The sequence below is a fragment of the Rosa rugosa genome, chromosome 7 (genome assembly GCF_958449725.1).
Source record: "Rosa rugosa chromosome 7, drRosRugo1.1, whole genome shotgun sequence".
NCBI classification, from domain to species: Eukaryota; Viridiplantae; Streptophyta; class Magnoliopsida; order Rosales; family Rosaceae; genus Rosa; species Rosa rugosa.
In genome coordinates, this window is record NC_084826.1 from 20,830,919 (window position 1) to 20,852,493 (window position 21,575).

Below are 21,575 nucleotides of genomic sequence, written 5' to 3' on the forward strand. Positions count from 1 at the left end.
ATTCTTCTCAAAAAAAACGTCTATGGAACCGATAAATAATTATTTGCTTGGTTAATGTATTGGGTAGTTACATTAGTTTATAATTGGACGCTGACACATGATCCACTAGGCACATGTGTGTATGTCTGTATGACTTTCAGTCGTTAGAATAAATTTATATCTATTAGCGGAGAATTTATCTATTATATTAGGTGGAGACGTTACAATAAGGCTGTGTTTGAATAGAGGAAAAAGTGATGATATTTTTTTTAGAAAATTACATAGTAGCACCTGATCAAATATATAAACACAAAAAACTCACATTCAATTTGTATTTGTTAAGCCATCTTTTGTCAATAACTTTTTTTTTTTATCAAGAAGAAACTTCATTAATAATGAACTGATTACAATGATTTTGGGCAACATCTCATACACATAAATGGCCACTAGACTTCACACTGGAACTCTATCAAGATACTGACTGAAGGAGCCAATGAGGCTTCGACTAAAAGAAAACTTGCACAACAACTAAATGACAAAGACAACAGGCACAGAAGCAGTGACTCTTTGACACTAACTTGTCCACACTAACTTGCCAACCAGAGTCCACCCGGCCTGCCTTCGATCGACCAAGCCTACACTCGTTGTGACTTCGAACCCGACCAAATTGAATAGCTGGACTGTCAAACCTGGGACTAAAGTAAACCCAACACCGTCACCACCGTAATGTCAACACCGTCGATCCACTACTGCTCCAAATCGCCATCGCCTACTGACACGAAACCAGACAGGAACGACCCACTAGAAGGCCAAGGATGATTGTCTATGCCACAGCCAGACAATTTTGCCACCACTGCTGACCCAACTCCAGAACAGGAACGACCCGCTAGACGGCCAAAAGGAAGATTGTCTCTGTCACAACCTGCAGTGCGTCCTGACCAAACCTTGGTAGGAACTTATTACCGACAAAACAAACAAAAAACCAAACTCTAAAACTCTAGGAACACCGGCCCACCAACAAGGGCCCAACAACAAAACCCAGCCCAACTGCATCTCCGTCTCCCCTACTCCGATCACCGGCCATTTCTCCTGCCCTCCATCTTCCCTTTTTACGCCAAACAAGCACCACCCACCATCATGTCGCCATCCCTGATCGAAAACCAGGACAAATCAAACAGGGCCAATCCGAATCTGACTGATCTGAGCAGATCGGAACCGTGTTGCCATTACCACAGCACCACCCACCATCATATCGCCATCCCTGCCACGCCCTGGAAATGCGCCGCTCCTGCACCACAACTCCGTCCCTAGATTAGATCGAATAGACCCCATCCAGATCGGATTGATTTGAACCGATCCAGACCACGCCTCCACGAACACAGTACCACCCAGCAGTCTCCAACCTTGCGCCACCAAGCCAAACCGCCGACCAAGCCAGCAAAGGACAAACCACACTCCGGTTGCCGCCTCGATCTCCCCCATCCTCACCTCACAAAGCGTCATCGCAATCTCCCCGATTCGAACTAGATGCCGATCGAGGAACCCGACTCTCACTCCAGACCCACACGGGCAGACAGAGACCCGTCCGACGACGGCAAAAGGCTCGCCGCCGGACAGGGGGGAAGGACGCAGTGTTTCTCTCAGAGAGAAATAGGGTTTAGGGTTTAAATTAAGGAGTGACTTCTCTTTTGCAACTTGAATTATAAATAGGGGAAATGATCATTTACCCAATTTCAGATTAAAAATTGCCCACTTGCTCCACTAACTGTTTTTTAACCCCGTTTACCCAAAACACTCTAAGAGATTATTTCCCTAATACCCAATTAATTCTTTTTTATTTATTTTTGGGACTTTTTTGCCATCTCCTTCTTTCTCACTTAGAGGGAGAAGTCATCCTCCACCTTGCCGGACTTCGGTGACCAGTGGCCGGCCGCCGACTCCGGTGATGGGAATCCGGCGACCGGTCACTGGAATCCGACAACCGATGACTGGAATCCGGCGACCGGTCACCGGAATTCGGCTACCGGACTGGTGTCGGGATTCCGGCGTATGAATTTATTGCCCCCTAATAATACCCAGTAACCATATTATTGCCCCCCAGTAATCATATTATTGCCCCCCAATACTCATATTATTGCCTCCCGAAAATCATATTATTGCCGTCCAGTGAATTGTATAAACTCCCAAAACCAAAATGAATACACTACAGACACAATTGATCAATTTATAATCATATTATTGCCTCCCAATAATCATATTATTTCCCCCCCATAATCATATTATTGCCTCCCAGTAATCATATCATTGCTCCCTAATAATCGTATTATTGCCCCCACTAATCATATTATTACCCTCCAATAATCATATTTATTTCCCTCAAGTGAATTGCATAAACACCCAAAACCAAAATGAACACACTACAGACACAATTGTTCAATTTATATGTTCAATTGTACAAGTTCACTTTTTTTTTTCCTTCCCTATTCTCGGAACTCAAAGTATACCAAAAAAAAAAATTGCTCTGGGCACCCATAAATTGCTCTGACACCCACCGGAGTTAATTAACCCCAGAAGCACCGACCTTCGCTTCACGATCTGCAGAAGCTAGCTAGGCTCTCAGATCTACCATGGTTTTTTCGACAAAGCTCAGATCTACCATGGTTGTGAACGAGGCTACCAAGAGAGCCAGGAGGAAGGTTGCCGCCGATCTGCCCGACCTGTTCACCTTCCCTCCTCCTCCGGAGTCGTCGGAAGCCTTCCTCGGCTTCCTCGCTCTTCCCCTCCCTGCTGACCTGGCAGATCGCCCTCCGGGTCGACCCCGCCGTCGTCCTTCCCATGGACATCGTCGAGGAGGACGTCATGCGCTCCAGGCGATCCATCTACTGTGACCAGTGCCGAGTCGTGGGTGAGTGAGTGAGAGAGAGAGAGAGAGAGAGAGAGAGAGAGAGAGAGAGATATCGGTGAGGGGGGGGAGGAGAGAGAAAATCAGTTTCAATTTAATAATAGGGGCAAAATTGTCAAAAGATATTAGATTGGGTAAGTGGGGTTAAAAAACTCTTAGTGGAGTAAGTGGACAATTTCTAAGCTGTAATTGGGTAAGTGGTCACGGCCCCTTATAAATATTAGGGTTTTTGTCAATAACTTATATGTAATTTGTTATATTTTTTTTCAATTTTCATAAATAATTTTACCTCGTTTGGGCAGATTAAGAAAGAAATCCCCATTTCTTTGCAGCAAAATCGGTGGAATTAATTTGGAGATAACAAATTCCGAGTATAAATTCCTACTAAGTAAGCGTCATTCTCCAATTCTCACGCCGGTCGCGTCATGGTTTTGTGTCTCCAACCACATCATCTGCATCCTCTATAGCGGATATGAAAGTAGAAAGTAAAAGATTTCACACCAACTCAGTCTTGATGGTGTTATCTTGATATATTGTTCTTATATTCCTGATTTTAATTGTCAAAGGTATATCTGCAACAACCCAATTGATCTCTCAAATGGACAAGAGGATGAACCAAAGCCACTATGATCTCCTAGCCTTCATCTATCTTTTGATGTATAAGTACGTACTGATATTTTGGCTCAAGTACTGATTTAATTGTTCAAAGAGTTGAATTTGTTCATGAATCCGATAAGAGGAGTCATCTCCTGGACCTCCTTCACGCACAAAGGGAAAATGGAACTCATGGCAAGGTATTTTTTTTTTTTTTTAATTTATTTGAAAATGTTTTATTTGAATTTAATCGACCAAACTTACTTGTAATATCTATTTCTTTAAACAAATGATCAGTAACTTGCATTATATTAATAATTCCGTGTAACCGAATCTGCAGCAAGCTTTGACATTAGTTTTTGTGGAGACAAAGAAGGGAGCAGATGCACTGGAACACTGGTTGTGTATTAATGGGTTTCCGGAAACTACTATTCATGGTGACAGAACACAACAGGTTAGCCGGTTCGAGATTAATCTAGGGTATAAGAAGTGTTTTCAACTGCTCTGTGTCCGAGTGATATTTCTTATTACATAAATTCTTGGTAAAGAGATGACTTGACTGAAACTTGGAGTTTGTAGTTTGTTGCTTTAGTGTCTTTCCTAATCATTGGCCATGCCCTTCCTTGTTTATAGGTGTGAGCTTTCTCCATTCTTTTTATTCCCTCCTTATCTCTACCCCTAATTTATGCGTTACTTAAAAGAGTTAAAAAGGAATAATGAGGAACTGGAGAAGGTATAATAATCAAGAGTGATCAAGACATGAGATATCAAGCCATTGTACTTGTAGCTTTTTGCATTGTGTAACCATGAAATAAACAAATATGCCATCTCTAATGACCTTGCAAACATATGATAATAGTTTTCTTTTTTCATTTTTTTTAGGGTTAATTACATATAAGTGCATATTTGAATGTTTTTTTAGTCATAAGGCCACCAACTAGTTTTTTCCCTCATAAAGCCACTAGATTAAAAAGAGTGTTATATTTTGGATATTAAAAACCAATATATTTACATAAATGCCACTAGAGCACAAAATCAACAGTCATTCTCTCTCCTCTCTGGCGAGGTCTCCGGTCAACTCCGGCGAGTCTCCAACCGACCTCCGACGAGTCTCCGGCCGACCTCCGGTCAATTCCGGCAACCACAAAAGCTATTGTCACTAACACCAAAAGCTACTGTCACCAGCAATAAAAACTACTCGGGTGAGATTTCTGACAACTTCCGGCGAGGTCACAAAAGCTACTGTCACCAGTAACAAAAACTACTATCACCAGCAATAAAGGCTACTCTGGTGAGATCTGGTGAGATTTTCGGCGAGGTCACAAAACTACTGTCACCAACAACAAAAGCTACGCTCCCCACCACTAATAAAAGCTACGCTCCCCAAAACCAAAAGCTACCATTCCCACCAACAAAAGCTACTATTCCCACCACCAAAAGCTATTCTCACCCGCAACAAAAGCTACTGGCGAGATAAGAAAAATTACTATCACCAACACTAAAAGCTACTGTCACCAGCAACAAAAACTACTTTCACCAACAATAAAAGCTACACCAGTGAAATTTCCTGCAAGGTAAAAAAAAATTACTGTCACAAATACTAAAAATTAAACTACTGTCATTAACAACAAAAACTACTATCACCACCAACAAAAGCTACTACTAAGTAGAACAAAAGCTATCCCCTAAAGTTGAGACTAATAAAGCTACTCCCATCGACTATAAAAGCTAGTGTCAAGCAATACAACAGCTACTCCAAAAAATCAAAACAACTGTAAATTGAAAATCTCAAATACTTGAATCAAATTTTTCCGATTTCAACTTCAACCAAACATAACTCAAGAACTTAATAAAACTACAATCCTTCTTAACAGAATGAAACGGATCAAATTACAAGCAGAGTAAGAGAATGAAATGGATCACGATTCTGAAACGTTTGATTAGAAGTTGAAAAGGTCAGAGACGAAAATACTCGCCGAGATCGGAGGTTTTAGGAGTCGAACATCATCGTTCGGATCCACGACCTCAGCTTGCTGAGGCTTCTCGGCTGCGACGGCGCTATGCTTTGGACTCGCTGGCGTTCGATTGTGCTTGCCTTGGAGGACGGAACCGTGGAGGGAGGGAGTCGTCGAGGAGCCTGAGACGGAGATGTGGTCGATGGAATTGAGAGGAAGAGGAGAGAGTTGGAGATCCAGTATCAAGCCGCCAGAAGAGGTTGGACTTGCCTTCGAAGCCGGAGACGAAGTCGTCGTTGTTGATCTGTGGGAGAAGCAATGGAATCCGTCGGCGGCGATAGTGATCTGCGAGAGATCGGAGTCGGCGGAGAGAGACAACGGTGAAGTCGAAAGAATCTGGGAGATCCAATTGATTATGTGAGATTTGGAGCTGTTGATTTGGAGTCTTGGATTTGGGCTAGGGCTCCAGTATTAGGTACTTGAGGAACAGCTTGGACCAGTGGGTGATTCGTGCACGGTGGCCATGGCTGAGACGGAGGGAGAGAATGGGAGTTGGAGGCGGTCATGAGATGAGAGAGAGAGAGAGAGAGAGAGGGTTTTGATTTTAGAGACGGTTTGTTTTGTTTATAGAGGGGCAAAATCATCAAGAAAAAAATAAATGGAAGATGAAAGTGGCCTTATATGTACAATAAAAATTAAGTTTTAAAATGACACTTGTGTGTAATTTTATATTTTTTTTAATGATATACATTATGGGAGCTTCTATTCATACCTCCAAAATTGGCATTTGGACCTCTTTCTTTTTTCAAGTGATAGTTGACTTTGTCAACTCATGTCAAATTACCAATAAAGACACAAAAGAGAAAGAAAGAAAAAAATTAAATAAAGTCCTTTCCCTTTTAGAGGTATGAAATCAACAAATGGTCATCCTCATGCCATTTTTTCCCTTTTGTTTTTGTTATGGTCTTCATCCTTACCAAGCAGCGGAGAAATCAACAGACCAGTTCCTTACTTTGCAGTTCCTCAAGTCAATTTCGGATATGCAATATTCTCTAACCAAAACACCAACAAACCACTTTCTCTTAAAATCATACTCATCCATTGAAGCATATTGTTCCCATCGAGCAAATATATGAAACGAGGGAATCTGAGGATGTTGAAGAAATGAATTGCTCTTGGTCTCTAAAGATGCATATGCCTACAAAATACAACAATAAGACAGGGGGGGGGGGGGGGGGGGAGAGCTATCAATTGAATTTTTTTTTTTTTTTTAGTTTAGTTGTATCAAGAGTAAAATAGTATTGTGAAATGTTCAAAAATTGATGGAGGTCTAACTACCGATTTTGGGGGTATATGAATAGAACACTCTAAAAAAAAGTTTTTATTGATATTATTGGATGATGGGTATTATGGGAAAATTAGGGAGGTGTAGATAGCATATTGGTTATTTGTAAAAGTAAGTTGGAGGTCTATTAAGTGGGGAGGTCTAAAAACCAATTTTGGAGGTATGAATAGAAGCTCCCTACATTATTACTTAATTTCAAGGTTTGTAAAAAAAAAAAAAAAAAAAAACCCTGGTTTCATTAGATACTTGTAATTTGAATGTAGTTAGAATATTTTGCCATGACAGTATTATCTATTCAAGGCAGATGCGGGCAAGCACTCACAAGTGTGTCTATAAGATCCGGTAGGGAGCTCTAGGTGCTTTTGGTTGGGGACTTTGAACACATGAGCTGAATAAGCTGGCATAAACTTCTAAACTAGGAAAAGAGAATCTAAGAAAAACACAAAAACCTCTTTTGTTGAGCTGAATAAGCGTGCAGATTATATTTCTGTTTTTCTTGCAGTAAGATAGTGTCTGTTTCATTGATAATGTCTTAAGACCACCTATGAACCTGTCAAACTTCTCTTCAATTAAATAGAGATAGGTTTCTGATTTGGGTAATGGCATTTTATGATACTGATGCCAAGTGGAAAGATCACTTTGTTGTTAATGGTAGTCCTTTTCTTTAGATGTTACATTGGCCATGCAAGTTTAACATTAATTCAAGTCCTGACATAATTCCGGTATGTCTGTATGCAGGAAAGAGAACAGGCACTGAGATCATTTAAGAGTGGACATACACCAATTTTAGTGGCAACAGATGTGGCTGCACGTGGTCTGGACATTCCCCATGTAGCTCACGTGGTAAATTTTGATCTTCCAAATGACATTGATGATTATGTTCACCGGATAGGTCGGACAGGGCGAGCCGGAAAATCAGGACTTGCAACAGCATTCTTTAATGAGAACAACCTTTCGACGGCAAAACCACTAGCTGATCTAATGCAAGAAGCAAATCAGGAAGTACCTGCTTGGATTACTCGATACGCATCGAGGGCTTCTTATGGGGGATCTGGGGGAGGCCGTTTCGGTGGCCGTGACTCCAGAAGGGAGAATTCTTTCAACATTGGTTCAGATTTCTATGGAGGGGGAAATGATGGCGGGGGAATAAATAAGAATTTGCCGCTTTGGTCAATATTGGGTGGTTATATTAGTTTATAATTGGATACGGACGCATGACCCACCAGGCAATAAAGGAAATGTATGACGTTTAGTAGTTACAATAAGGGCACGTCTTACTTGAAATGGGAGGAAATGATTACATGGTAAAATTATTCATCCGTTTACTAACATATAAAGGAATCAGAATGATTTCGGATAAGGCTGGTTGTCTGGTTCACTCTTCTCAATGAGTGTACGGGAGAGAAACGACAATGTAATCATAAGTAGACCTGTAAATGGAGCGGATCAACCTAAATCCAAATCCGTTTAGTAATAAAAAATTTCAACCCGACCTGCTCCATTAACTCGACGGATCATTAATAGCTCACGACGGATACTTGATCCGCTAATACGATCCGTTTATAGTTACGAATATTTTTAATTTTAAATAGTAATATTAAATTTTTATCATGATTCCTCATAAAACATTAATAAAATATTAAAACAACATAAAGAGTTTCGCCAAAAGTTGAACTACATTACCAAAATGTTCGTTAGAACAATAAACAAAGGTAACAAAAATACTAAATTTCCAAATTTATTCTTAATATTGTATATTTTATATATATATATATATATATTTTTTTTTTAATAATAATATATAAATAAAAAATAATATTTTATTATTATTAAAAAGGATCGGATCGTTAACGGATATGATCAACCGAAATCCGTATTTGATCCATTAAATAAACGGATTAATGGATTTGGATCATTAGCGGATCAACGGATCAAATTTTTCAATCCAACCCGTCCAATAACTATGAATGCGCTCCGGATCAAAATCGCTCCTTTTTTACAGATCTAATCATAAGTGGATGGAAAGATCTCACAGAAGTAGAGATGAACTAATGAAAAAAAAAATTAACGTTCAAAGTTCAAACGCCAAATCAAAGCGACTTACTAATCCTATTAAATGAGGGTTTAAAGTTAATTTGCTGAGGTGTCGTTGGAATTTTCAATCAATGAATGCCCAATAATTAAAGTCAAGGAAACCTTAGCGAAGGAAACCCTTTTGGTTTCTCACAAGATCAAGTCGGGGTCAAACCCCATTTCTCATTGCAAACCCGGCCCGGAAAATAGCCCGCTACTGATATTGTTTTGGGTCCTTCCGGGTCCATAACCGGGTGTTTGCAGAATCGGGGTGATCAAAATGGAAGTAGAAGGAGGTGAGGAGGTGACATGGAGCAGAGAAACAGTTCCCAAGGTTGTGAAGATAGTGAGCACAAGACTCCCTCAGAGAGACCTCATCTCTCTCTTGCTACTCAGCCCATGGCTCAACGCTACTCTCATCTCCCACGCTTCCCTTTGGCTGGTATTATTATTCTCTTTTTCCTTTTTTGTTGATTCTGAATGGTCTGCCGAGTGTTTTAAGCGATGTGGGTCTCTTTGAATTTGTTTTGTGTGATGTGGGTTTCGGTTCTTTGGTTCAGCTTATCGATTTTCGTGAAATGAATAATGCTGGGAATCGCCTAATAGCTGCTCTGTCACTGGTGAGTTTACTGTGAATTGGATTGCAAAGAAATGTTGTATGTAGCTTCTCGATAAATCATGCCGAAATTATGTGTTGGACCCATTGCATGTGGGAGTTTGCTTATTTAGAATGGCTTTTTTTTTTTTTTTTTTGGTGATTAATGGCATTGTTTTACACTGACCATGTTTTCATGCTGCAATGTTTCTAGCCGCGATATCGGCATGTGAAGCACATAAACCTTGAATTTGCACAAGATATTGAAGACAAACATCTTGAACTCATAAAGAACAAGGTAACATCCCATTCTACTATGAGTTTGTGAATCAACAAACTCATATAGTGGTCACCCTTAAACTGAATATATTGTTGATTTTGCCACAATCAAGTTACCCATATAGTGGTCAATATTTGTAAGTTATGAGACTTGAGATAAGGTTTAGGACTTGTAACCTCCATGCTTGTCATAGACTACATCTAATTCTGTTAGGCTTGACACTTGCATAGTTACATATTTCCCGTTATAAAATTAATTAGGCTTCTGTCTTAGCTTTTATGTTACATCTGGTTCTTGGTTCGGAGCGATCTTAGCTCCTCAACACTAGGCATAAGGCATGTTTGTGTATCATGAGGTACAGAATGGAAAGGATACTAGTTGCTCTCTACACCCAGCTGTTTGTAAACCTCCATCCCTGGTTCATCATCATTTTTACAACTCTGAATATTCTTTTATTATATGTGACACCTTGACAAAGGTAGTTGACCACAATATTGTAATTCTGTTTTAAGAGCTCTTGCTGAAGTATACACTATTTTTTCAAAGAGGTGCTTTTTGCAATTTGCATGGCCTGAAATTTAACCATTTCTACAGTGTTTTGGTTCTCTTCAAAACCTTGAAGTTTTGAATCTGAATAGCTGCCAGAAGATTTCTGATAAGGGAGTTCAAGATATAACCAGTGCTTGTGCCAATCTGAAGGTCTTTTCTATTTATTGGAATGTGAGGTATTGAAGGCTTCTCTGTGCTTAAAAATCATACTGCTAATTGAAAATTTCATAACGGTTAATGATTTTGGAATGTAAATTTCAGGGTGACAGATACAGGTATAACACACCTGGTGAAAAATTGCAAGTATATCATTGATCTGAATATAAGTGGCTGTAAGGTATTTAATTACTGAGTCTCATCCTACTTCATGCTTTGCGGATTTCGAACTGTGCATGGTGTATATGGCTATCTAATAACGCTTATCTCTGCAAAAGTTTGGTTATAGATTTCTTGAACTAGGTTAGTACAAATTTTCATGAAAGATTTTTATTGACCGGAGCTTTGATGTGAAAATCACAGAATCTTTCAGACAAAAGTTTGCAACTGGTTGCTCAGACTTATCCAGAATTAGAGTTGCTGAATCTGACAAGGTAGAAAACGCTCTTCATAAGGTTATATCAGAAAGCTCATGTAAAGAATGAATTTAACTCTTCTACTGTATCACAATTCACAACATTATATCAAGGCTATGAAAATATAAAATATTGATAATTTGCAAGACATGGTGATGGTAGAGAGTTGATCAAAATGAGAATGTTTAGTGATTTTGTGGCATTCTCAACTCCTCTCAAACACTTTCCTTTCTACATAGTCAAGTAGTGAAATTGTACTTTATGTGCAAAGCAATATTTGTCCCACTTTTGCTCACAGATTGTAATTTGCAATTCATAGGTGTGTCAAGTTAACAGATTTTGGCTTGCAGCAGATATTGAACAGTTGCTCCAGTCTCCAGAGTCTCAACTTATATGCCCTGTCTAGGTATTTGGTGGAGTCTTTGCTTACTTTAAACTATGTTTTCTTGCTGCGTATTGATTCTTAGCATTTCCTTTGTTCAGCTTCACTGATGAAGCTTACAAGAGGATATCACTTCTAACCCATCTTAAATTCTTGGATCTATGTGGTGCCCAGGTAAATATATATATATATACTACACTATTTTTTGAAGATATAAATCTTTGGAAACTGATGATAAATACTTATGGGAAATCTGATTTCAGAATCTATCAGATGAAGGGCTTTCTTGTATAGCTAGATGCAAGGGCCTTCTGTCTCTCAGTTTGACATGGTAACTGAAGCTCCTGAAATCCTAAATATGTATATGAAGCAAAGGAAGTACATCAATTGATATTTTCAGTACCAATCTCTACTTTCTAATAGGTGTGTACGTGTCACTGATGTGGGGGTCATAGCCATTGCAGAGAGTTGCACCTCTCTCGAATATCTCAGGTAATCTTGATAAGAAATTTTGGAAGAGCCTAATGACTGGTCTGTGAATCGTCAACTGTGGAATATCAAGCTTTCTGAGTTATGTTTATGTTCTTAAGTCTGCCCTTTTCCAAAGATGATTTTTGAGAATCTTTGGTAGATGACATGCATTACAAGCGCTTGAAGTCTTTTGCTTTAATGGAACTGCCTCTGAGTGGCTGGTTAGCCAAATTGTCACTGATGTTGCTTTTTTTCATAATCTCTCCATCCTAAAGTCATATAGCGACTGAGAAGCATGTTCATGCTGCACTTTATTAAGCTGCAATATTGCTTTGAGCTTTATCACTTCCAGAATGGGCAAAAAATAAAAAATAAAAGAAGAAGATTAACGGCGTTAGCTCTGTGTAATTTTACTTACCTTTGTTTGTACCAGAATCATCAGTGCAGTTGACAAACTGCTTTCTGGAAATGTCTTGACTTTATATATTATGGTATAAAATATAAATTATTTTAACTATATATGTAACTGAAATTGAAAACACTTGCTTGAACTTCTTTTAATTTTTAATTGAACCTACAGTGTTCCCATGCTTTTGAATGATTTCCTGCAAGAACTGACTTATGAAAATACAAAATGCAGCTTATTTGGGATAGTTGGGGTGACCGATGCATGCCTGGATTCCCTCTCAAGGACCTGTTCGAACACAATTACTACTCTTGATGTGAATGGATGTATTGGAATTAAGGTAAGGATGCAGTTAATATTTAGTAACAGAATTTACTAGTAGTTGGACCAGTACACCTGACTGTATATTTGTTCCCTTGTAGAGACGGAGTCGTGATGAATTGCTTAAATTGTTTCCAAAGTTGCGGTGCTTCAAAGTGCACAGCTAACATTTGCCATACAGAATCCACATTGCGGATGAGAAATGCTTCTAAGAAACGGCAACTTACACATTTTGAGTGCTTAGTGTGTTGTGGCATGTCAAATTTTTGCATTCACTCTTAATAGGACCTCAGGAATCTCAATCTGTAATTTTTTTTCTCATCCTGTTCTCAGCATTTATGAACAAGTACAGATTTTCTGATAAAACATTGAAATGACTGTTATGAATCAAACGACTCCAAGTGATTTTGGTTTTGCCTTATATGTGTGTGTAAAATCTCTGCAAAGGGATTGAATTGACACTTTAGATTATACAGTAGGATAATGACAACAATAAATAAAACCTCAGTCACATCCTTGCCCACACTGAACTATGCCAGTCCCCCATTTTTGTACCATTAAATTGATATGAATCACATTCCTTTGGCTACGGGCATGAAGATATTATACTGATGCTTCCTACACTAATGATCCAAGAGTTACAGTTTTGGAGCATTTCTTGGACCTTGGTTCGACCATCCACGACCTTGAGATTCTGCGCCAATTGTCGTTTGTCAACATAGTATAATTGGTTGTGGTGCTGGAAGTCAATAATATATATTGAGCTGAATAGTTAAAAGACTAATGGAGCTAACAAATGAAGCTAGCTCTTTTCTCTCATGCATCTGTTGCTTTTGGAACCCTAGTACTCTCGATTCCACTATGTTTTAATTTTAAGATGTAATCAGTATGTCCCATAGCATCTGATCAGCCAAAAAAAAATAAAAATGAAAAAGTGGGTTGAGTGTGACCATTGAAAGCCAATGGAACAGCTTCTCAGACTTCCTAATTTCGTGCCGAGAGGAAAATAAAGGACCAAGAGACTTATAAGGAGGAGAGAGTAGCCTAAATGCAAGCGGAACTGGAAGATGCTTAAGAAGAACAGTGAGATGGAACTGGAAGATGCCATTAACCAAATTGAAAAGAAGGTAAATTTTTTCATGAATTTAAACACAAGGAACTAACTGATATGGATTCTTCCAAAAACGATAGATAAGATCAAGACGCTAATTGATTACTGTAATCATGAGAAGAATCTTCATCAGATAGCTCTCGAGAATGGAGTCTTACGATCACAACAAAAGAAAAAAAGGAAAAAAAAACCACTGATTCTCTATTTCATCATTTGAAAAGAGTAAATGGAAAACAATTTGGAATGGAGATTGCAATTTCTAGCAGTAATAGTGCAATGGACATAGAGGGGCTGCTGCAACCACATACATGTTTGGGCAGTTATGGGAACTGATATGGGGCTGCCTCCTTAGCTATTTGGAGATAACAACGCCGAAAGTAATGAAGGGTTGCCTCTGGATTTGTTTGGAGGTATTGACACTGACGATGATGATGAGCATCCATATGATTTTAATTTTTTGTTTTTGTTTTTGTTTTTTTTAAACCCTTATTCCACCCTCCGTACGATTTTAATTACCAAATGGTCCAAGATTCTTTCCCTCCTTCCCCATGATTCATTGCAACGAACTTCTATTGTGTTTCTTTGATGCACTTTACTTCCAAGAATTTCCATTTTTTCAGTATGATCAATCGTGGTTATCCAATAAATCTTTGTACATTTTTCTTATAATTTTGCCCAATTGATTTTGTCTACTATATAGTTTTTATGAATGTATGATTTACACTTGCTCCATAACGATATCATCAAGATAAGGTAAAATGACTGAATAGGCCATATGAGTCGCATACAGCAGAATGGCTTCGTCCGGAGACAGTTGTCATGAGCAGATACGACTCATAATCTTCAAGGCTACACATCAGCTCCGGAATGATGATATGACCAAAACGCCTCACGGGGTATGGGCTCCAGCCCAATGTTATGGTACTGTTTAGTCATTTGCCAAACCGGTCAATTCTTTTCAGAAACTCATCTACAATCAGACAAGAAACTAAAACCTGAGATCTAGACCAGAAAAATAAAGACATCTCCCATTAGTTATGCAACATGTTACTTAGAAGCAAACCACATGCTCAAGATAATGGTGGAAGTAACCAGATTTGCAATTATTATTTGCCCAATAAACAGCTTGACTAAAAGGAATTATTGCTTTGCCAAGGTAGTCGCCTTTTCAGTTGTGTTGTTTCTCATCACTTCCAGCTCAAAGCTTTGGACATGTTATTTGCTGGAATTCGGGTAATCAACTCACAACATACATGAAAAAGGTGTATTATAAAACCCATTGACTATAAATTTCCACGTGCCATACTTCTATTACTCCATTGTTTCTCATATTGTTTTAGGGTGGACAAGTAGTTTGGGATTGCTTGGACCCAATAATACTAAACTTTGGGATTTGGTTTTAAAAGAGAATACACTTCTATACTTCTGTCAAAAATAAAAACCTTACGGCCAAAAAAAGAAGAAGTTAGAAAAAAGATCCCCATAGCACATCAAGACAATGAATTCCAGCCCCTTTGCTTTTCATTTTCCAGAATGAAACGGAAAAATATGTGTTCAACATACAGCCCAACAGTCCAAGTAGAGTTTACAATATCATTCATTGGGGAAAACAGAAAGAACTCGTGCACAACCCTCAGACTATAAGATGAACTGATCCGAAGAAAAAGAGAACCCGTAAAGAAAAAAAAATCAAAATCTTATTACTTATCTTTGTTTCCTTGACCAAAATAGAAAAGGAAAATGGGGGCTGATCACATCCTAGAGAACATTGAGAAAGAAAAATATTGCAGGCCACTAACCACTAGCCTTTCAGGGATTAGAGTACACGATTACGACTATATGTGATGAGCCAGTGAGCATCTCTAAGAAATTCTATTGGCAAAAATGAGCTGGGCGATTGAGCAAGGAATCATCATAACTTTTCTATAAGATAAAGGTGGCATAATACAAAGTAGATCATAGCATATATCTCATAAGGAGATACCAGGAAAGAACAGGGGAATGATCTACCATCTTACAATAACTTAACTTCATCCAACGGCTTCTCTCAAGCCTTTTTCTTGGATGTCTCCGATACGCTCCTACAAGCATTGAGATTGCCATCAATACAATAAGTACAGCCAAGTGACACATTCAAAAACACACACACAGCAATTGTATGCATTCAGTTCTGAATAAAAACTAAAGCCTCATATCAATGATGCAAGAAAGTTCAGATTGTGAGGTCCCACTTAAGTAAGAATATCGACGATAAAACCAGTATCAACTAAGCGGGTATGAAAAGTTTGGTAAAGCTAATATATTCACACCCAAAAAAAAAAAAAAAAAAAAACCAAAGGTCTGAACCTTATATGGAGGGAAAACAATCCAGAGCAACAAAATGAAATAGCCTAGTTTCAGCAATGTCATACTCACTTTTCACTCCCCAAATCTCCAGTTACAATTCTATGTCTTCAATTAGTTGCATTTTTGAATTTGCCCTGATCTAATAATAAACAAACCCATGATTGGGCCAGAAAATAACATAAATATATTAAACTACCTACGAAGCCCGACAACAATTAAAGCTTTTAGCAATGACAAGCTTCGACAAAACCATGTATGATATTCATCTTCAACGGAACCAAAAAATAATGATTACAAAGTCTTTTACCTGAACCTGTCAACGTCTAATTCTAGGCTTGCAGCGAAACTCAGCTAGAAGTGCAATGTGGTCTGATGACCACTCTGGAGAAGGAAGTGCTGTATCTTTTCTTAAGCTTTCTTCATCCAAGAGCTCCAACAAGGACTCCACCGTTAAAGAGTCCGCTGAAACCACAAACCAAAAGACTTCATGTGTAATAGATCAAAGATAAACATCGAAATGAACGATTATTTAAACTTGCAATGGTAAAACTCACCAGTGTAAAATATGTAATCTAGGGTACCAATAAAATCTCTAGTGCAATTTGTAAATAACGGTTCATTTGTTGTGGGGTCCATTCTCCTTCTTTGCTGCTCCAAACCAAGACCAACTCCCAACCTTGCAAAGGATGAATATGCGCTAACCTGTGGATTGCAATAGCCACCGCTTAACAACCAGCGGATACCCTATCTGTAAGAATTATTAAGTAGACGATTCATGAAAAAGCATGTATTACCAGTGGAAGCTGATGTATCAGCTTGCTGAGAGGGCGCAATATATTAAGAGGATCTACTTGTAAATCAATATGTGACGGATCCACCTTTCCCATAGCCAGAAGTGTATGAGGAGCACTGCAACAAAGCAGCAGTACCTTAAGCAAGAAACATACTGGTAATAATTATCAAATTCCAGCTAAAATAATCAGTGACAAGTAACAGACCTTCCAGGAACAGAATTAAAATCCCCACACACCAACATTGGAATATCTGCACTGGCAGCTATTTTCTCTAATCCTTTCAGGAGAGTATGAACCTGATATGAAACAGAAGAAAAATAACAATATGAGAAAACCAAAATAATGACATCTAAAGAATATGTCACAAATTTGATCGCACACAGGGAAGACCTAAACCATATAAGTTACCTGCCAGAGCTTGACGTCCTTCAGATCTTGGTGGACGTTTACATGTGTGTTTGCCTGTAACATCAGAAGAGCGTAATTAAAAAGTGCCATGAAAAATACAAGTAAATTTGCACTGAATTATGGGCAGTTGAAAAGGAAACAGAGCCCAAAGAACAGATAATATAATGCATTCCATACCACACAAAGAAGCTGTCGTTTCCCTGGATTATCAACTCCCTGATTGCTAAATTTTGCTTCCAGGACCACTATGAGCGCAACATTATCCTATGAAACATCAAATCTAGGCATGAGCATCACAACACCGTTGATTGCAGAAGATAAGGTTCAAACTAGAAAAATCATAAATAACCAACCAACCTTAACTAATCGATTTAACGCACTTTTCTTCTGATTAGTTGGAATCATGGCGTCTGTCAAAGACTGGGCAGCCTTATTAAATTCAACCTGCATACAAACAAAAATTTCTTCATACTAAAACCAAATAAACCTACAATTTGTGTGTTGTAATCTCTTCATGAATAGAAACCTCATATTTTTTGACATGTGAAAATCTGTCTCTACGAAAAAAAGTTGCACAGCCGTCAATTGTTTGGGTGTTCCCACTGTAAACCTGAAATCAGAATAAACTAAATTAGTCACAAGAAAAATATTAGGAAATGACCGTAAGGAATGAAAAGGATGGGCTCTACCTCATTTGTTTTTCTCTTGTATAGCGCTTGATAACCATGTTTGTCCAGCTCTGGGGCGAAAAATTCATCAAAATGATCACTTTGAACCTGAGGGAGCAAGCGATCAGTCCATTGATAAGTTCATATTATAGTGATAATGCATATATATATTTCTTCAAATTTTACAAACAGATGAGTTTGTGGTGAGATGTAGCATTATAATTCCAAATATCTAGGTGATTTGTCTGCCTTTAGGGATGAATAAGGCTTGCAATAGCTTATGATTTTATCTAAACTTGTTCACTGTCTTATCAAAAGCAGAGCACAAACTCCTTATGATTTTAAACCTTATATAATCTCTGGGAACCTTGATCTTATGAATCCAAAGAGAACAAAATTCTTCTTGCAATAATCAATATCAAAATATATAAAAGCTCATGAATCACTAAAGCAATGGAATAAGTGTGGATGTGTACCTCCTGAAGACAAACAATATCTGCACGGTAGCCTACAATTTCTCGCAACAGATTTTGCCTGCGGTACGGCCAAGAAAGTGCCCATGAAGGACAGTAACTGTATGATTCACTAGTGGCATACACATCAGACAAAATGTTGTATGAAAGCACAGTAAAAGTTCCAGAAGATGAAATACGGCCATCTGAATCAATATTTCCCATCACATCAACTCCATTGACAGGAACCAATCGGCGTGGACTGGGAGAGGGTGCTGGAATCACACGGGAAGTTAATATGGCATTAGGGGGTCCCACAGGTACTTTGGTTTCAACATCAACTACAGCACACTCAAACTTCAGAACATGCCCAATATCATCAGCGGTTGGCGTATAAGTTTTAGAACGTCCCACTTCAAACCATGTTTCACCCCCACTTCTTTGAGTAACAGCAGCAGGATACAAAGGTGTGGAACCATTTGTTAAACTAGTGCTTGACACAGAACCAGATAAGCTAGTGTTGAGAACACCAGATCCTGAGCTATTAAAGCGCCCAAACACCTCTTCCTCCTCATTTCCATTTTCATTTACAGCACTAGCAGCGCGGTCATGCAGAACACGGTGATGCTGCCATGCATCCGAGAAGCACTTGGGTGAACAATGGTAACTTTTGGAAACAGGTAGTTTGGCCTTGACACATCCTAGACACTGCAATGTCGCTTGCTCAGATGGATGTACGCTACAGACAGCCACTTTTTTATCATTTTGTATGCGATACCTGCAAGCAAGACCAAGAATGAGTCGAGATAAATCACAGATAAATTTTTATAACCACCAACAGCAGTTTATTTGCTTAATGAACACAACTCCTCTGCACATTGATATTTCACCATTATGAAGCATATTGAAAAACTAAAGTATGTATAAATTCACCAAATAAATATCATACAAAATGCATATAATTTGCAAAAAGTTCAGATGTTAAGTTTTGCAGGATGCTCAGAGTAAAGACTTACAGGCACGAAGAACACTATCCAACTGGTTGTAACATAAAATAGCAGATTTGAATGCCTTCCTTGATGATTTGATGAAGTTCCTAGATCTAGGAAAGTTTGTAATGCTTTAACTTTAAGTCAGTGTTCTTGCTTTTGGGTCTTTTTAGGCCCCCATCTTACCAAAAAAGAAAAAAGAAAAAAAAAAAGCATATTTGATAGGTGAGAGCTCAAATGTTGAGTGATGCAAGAAATTCTTCGTTACAAACCGTTTACCCAACAGGAAATGGAAACTAAGCCTTTTCTTGAAAAAGAAAAAAAAAAAGAAAAAAGGATGATGAAAGAAAAGAAAAAAGTAAAACACCTAATTTGCACATCAAAATGAGTCAGTGTATGAGTTAAGATGGGGGTTGAGATCACAGTATCTCTATCTCAACAAACATCTCAACTTGATACTTATTTATAACCCCAACCTTGACATTGTCCAAAACAAATTCCTTCTCTTTTTTTAGGTTAGTTTCTAATGGGCATATAGCCTTTCTCCATATTGAGAAATCCAAAAGCCAATATGGCAGACAAAGAGTAAGCAAAAACTGTATTCAGTTATGTTTTCAGTTTCTCCTCTAATAAGATTGGGAGGAAGGGAATCAAATTTTGGATTTTGGTAGTAAGTGTAAGCGCTCTATTATAAGCACACCACCAGGTAAGTAGGTTCTCATCCTGAATTAGCAGCATATACACTTAATAATGCATTAGCGATGGAAAGGCAGAAATCTAACCTGGATATCCTAACAATTATTACAAAATGACAGTTAGCAGTATTAGAGCTGTTGCAACACAGATAGCTCTGCTATTAATCCTTATCAATGAGTTCATGACCGACTATTACATGCTTGCACATTGACAAATCATTTTACCTTTTTATATCAAAGTAAACGTCACTATTAAGCTAGATAAAACACCAAGATACAGCATTCAATTATCTGAATTTGACTGTTCAAGGAAATCCATACCGCAACTTAAAACATTGATACAGCATTCAAATTCAAAAGCCAGATAAAACACCACCGAGTTTGATACATCACACTGACATCTTTATCAACAGAAACCATTTTCCAAAAAACAAAATAACCCCTAAACCAAAAGTGAAAGAATGCCGTGCATTGCTACATGCAAACTACACTAAACAACAATGCATGCTCTTACACACACAGTCCTTTCCACCACCAACACGTATGTAACACCAACAGTCCCAAAATCATTGACAACCCGAAAAAACCAAGCTCAAAACCCCGAAATCAAACCAACCTAACAAACACCCAATCAAAAACCACACAAACCATTACTAAAAACAAACACTCAAATTGATTCCAAAAAAACCGCAACTCACCACTTGTATCTCAAGAACTGGCCATCAATAGGTGCCGACTCCGGCACATCGTCAGTAGTGACGGTCTTATCAGGGCGGCGCAAGAGCACATAAGGCGTGAGCTCACAGCCTACAATGGGAATATCAGAAGGAAGGTGCACGCGTATCACGCTAAGCATGCTTTGTTTTTCTCTCTCGTTTCTCTCACTCTCTACACCAAAAATGTCGACACCCTATCTCACCAAATTCACAAACAACTCCGAGGCGGATACCTGGCGGATCCGCCATTTACATGGCCCCAATACCCGCCAGCCTTGACGGACCTCCCAAAACCCTAACAATTAGTCTCCGAATTCGACCGCCGCAGATCGAGCCCCTTCGATTGAGATGACGCGGGGTTTGGGAGAAGGAAGGAGAGGGGCTGCTCCGGCGGAGGTTAGGGAGTGGTTGCGGTGGATCGATTGGGGAGGGGGAATGGGATCGAGGATTGTGGAGTGAGAGAGCGAAAGCTAGGGTGGCTTTGAGAGAGGGGGAGGGGAGCTAGAGGAGAAATGGAGGAGAGGAAGGGGAAGGGGGATCGGTAATTAGGGTTTTACAGAGGAAGTGAGAGTAATCTGGTTGGCTCCATTTTTTCTGAATTGAGAGACGCAGAAAGAGAGAGGGGAAGAGAGAAGAGGTGGCTCTCGCTCTTTCTTATATACGATACGAAGGCGAGTCTGATACGACTTTTTTTTTATTTGGAATTTGTGTGTAATTGGGACTCTACTTTGGTTCTAAACTTCTTTACTTCTCTGATCTCTTTTTTTTTTTTTTTTTGGAGAATTGATCTCTTTGTTCTGTTCGGGGAAATAGAAAATGGTGAAAAAAATATACCATGGTAAATGGTAAAATGTTTTTTTTTTCCCCTATTGGTGGCTTGGGGTTCATTTTGTTATTATTTATCATTTATTAAATTGCTTTGAAGTGGATTAATGAAAATTGGAAAAGCTTTGAGAATAACTACCATTTTGT

The 21,575-nt window shown here is 38.7% G+C and overlaps 3 protein-coding genes across 3 annotated transcripts; 2 read left to right on the plus strand and 1 right to left on the minus strand.

Moving 5' to 3' along the window:
* The first annotated feature begins 2,636 nt into the window (after positions 1-2,636).
* On the plus strand, positions 2,637-7,975 carry LOC133723023 (DEAD-box ATP-dependent RNA helicase 52-like). The gene is made up of 4 exons (XM_062149858.1): positions 2,637-2,774; positions 3,559-3,675; positions 3,816-3,929; positions 7,514-7,975. The coding sequence occupies exons 1-4, from the start codon at positions 2,637-2,639 to the stop codon at positions 7,973-7,975; spliced, it is 831 nt and encodes a 276-aa protein (XP_062005842.1).
* Positions 7,976-9,003: 1,028 nt separating this feature from the next.
* LOC133721164 (F-box protein At3g58530) lies at positions 9,004-12,847 on the plus strand. The gene is made up of 12 exons (XM_062147697.1): positions 9,004-9,290; positions 9,409-9,468; positions 9,658-9,741; positions 10,318-10,448; positions 10,534-10,609; positions 10,792-10,862; positions 11,164-11,250; positions 11,328-11,400; positions 11,490-11,557; positions 11,650-11,718; positions 12,338-12,443; positions 12,526-12,847. Exons 1-12 carry the CDS (start codon positions 9,129-9,131, stop codon positions 12,589-12,591), a joined length of 1,053 nt encoding a protein of 350 aa, XP_062003681.1. The 5' UTR covers positions 9,004-9,128; the 3' UTR covers positions 12,592-12,847.
* A 2,585-nt stretch (positions 12,848-15,432) lies between these two features.
* LOC133720481 (carbon catabolite repressor protein 4 homolog 1) lies at positions 15,433-21,252 on the minus strand. The gene is made up of 12 exons (XM_062146816.1): positions 20,586-21,252; positions 18,228-18,981; positions 17,773-17,859; positions 17,610-17,693; positions 17,441-17,527; positions 17,261-17,347; positions 17,084-17,137; positions 16,880-16,971; positions 16,676-16,790; positions 16,436-16,583; positions 16,189-16,343; positions 15,433-15,616 (listed from the first exon to the last, which is right to left on the minus strand). Exons 1-11 carry the CDS (start codon positions 20,741-20,743, stop codon positions 16,198-16,200), a joined length of 1,812 nt encoding a protein of 603 aa, XP_062002800.1. The 5' UTR covers positions 20,744-21,252; the 3' UTR covers positions 15,433-15,616; positions 16,189-16,197.
* Between the last annotated feature and the right edge of the window lie 323 nt (positions 21,253-21,575).

What these genes read in the sequence shown, in the direction of transcription:
- LOC133721164 (XM_062147697.1), top strand. Translation starts at nt 9,129, where the DNA reads ATGGAAGTAGAAGGAGGTGAGGAGGTGACATGGAGCAGAGAAACAGTT. An exon ending in TAATAGCTGCTCTGTCACTG is followed by an intron (nt 9,469 to 9,657) that starts GTGAGTTTACTG and finishes CAATGTTTCTAG; the next exon opens with CCGCGATATCGGCATGTGAA. An exon ending in CTGTCTCTCAGTTTGACATG is followed by an intron (nt 11,558 to 11,649) that starts GTAACTGAAGCT and finishes ACTTTCTAATAG; the next exon opens with GTGTGTACGTGTCACTGATG.
- LOC133723023 (XM_062149858.1), top strand. Translation starts at nt 2,637, where the DNA reads ATGGTTGTGAACGAGGCTACCAAGAGAGCCAGGAGGAAGGTTGCCGCC. An exon ending in TTCCCCTCCCTGCTGACCTG is followed by an intron (nt 2,775 to 3,558) that starts GCAGATCGCCCT and finishes ACGTACTGATAT; the next exon opens with TTTGGCTCAAGTACTGATTT. An exon ending in ATGGTGACAGAACACAACAG is followed by an intron (nt 3,930 to 7,513) that starts GTTAGCCGGTTC and finishes GTCTGTATGCAG; the next exon opens with GAAAGAGAACAGGCACTGAG.
- LOC133720481 (XM_062146816.1), bottom strand. Translation starts at nt 20,743, where the DNA reads ATGCTTAGCGTGATACGCGTGCACCTTCCTTCTGATATTCCCATTGTA. An exon ending in AGGACGTCAAGCTCTGGCAG is followed by an intron (nt 16,972 to 17,083) that starts GTAACTTATATG and finishes GTTTCATATCAG; the next exon opens with GTTCATACTCTCCTGAAAGG. An exon ending in TGATACATCAGCTTCCACTG is followed by an intron (nt 16,584 to 16,675) that starts GTAATACATGCT and finishes TGCAATCCACAG; the next exon opens with GTTAGCGCATATTCATCCTT.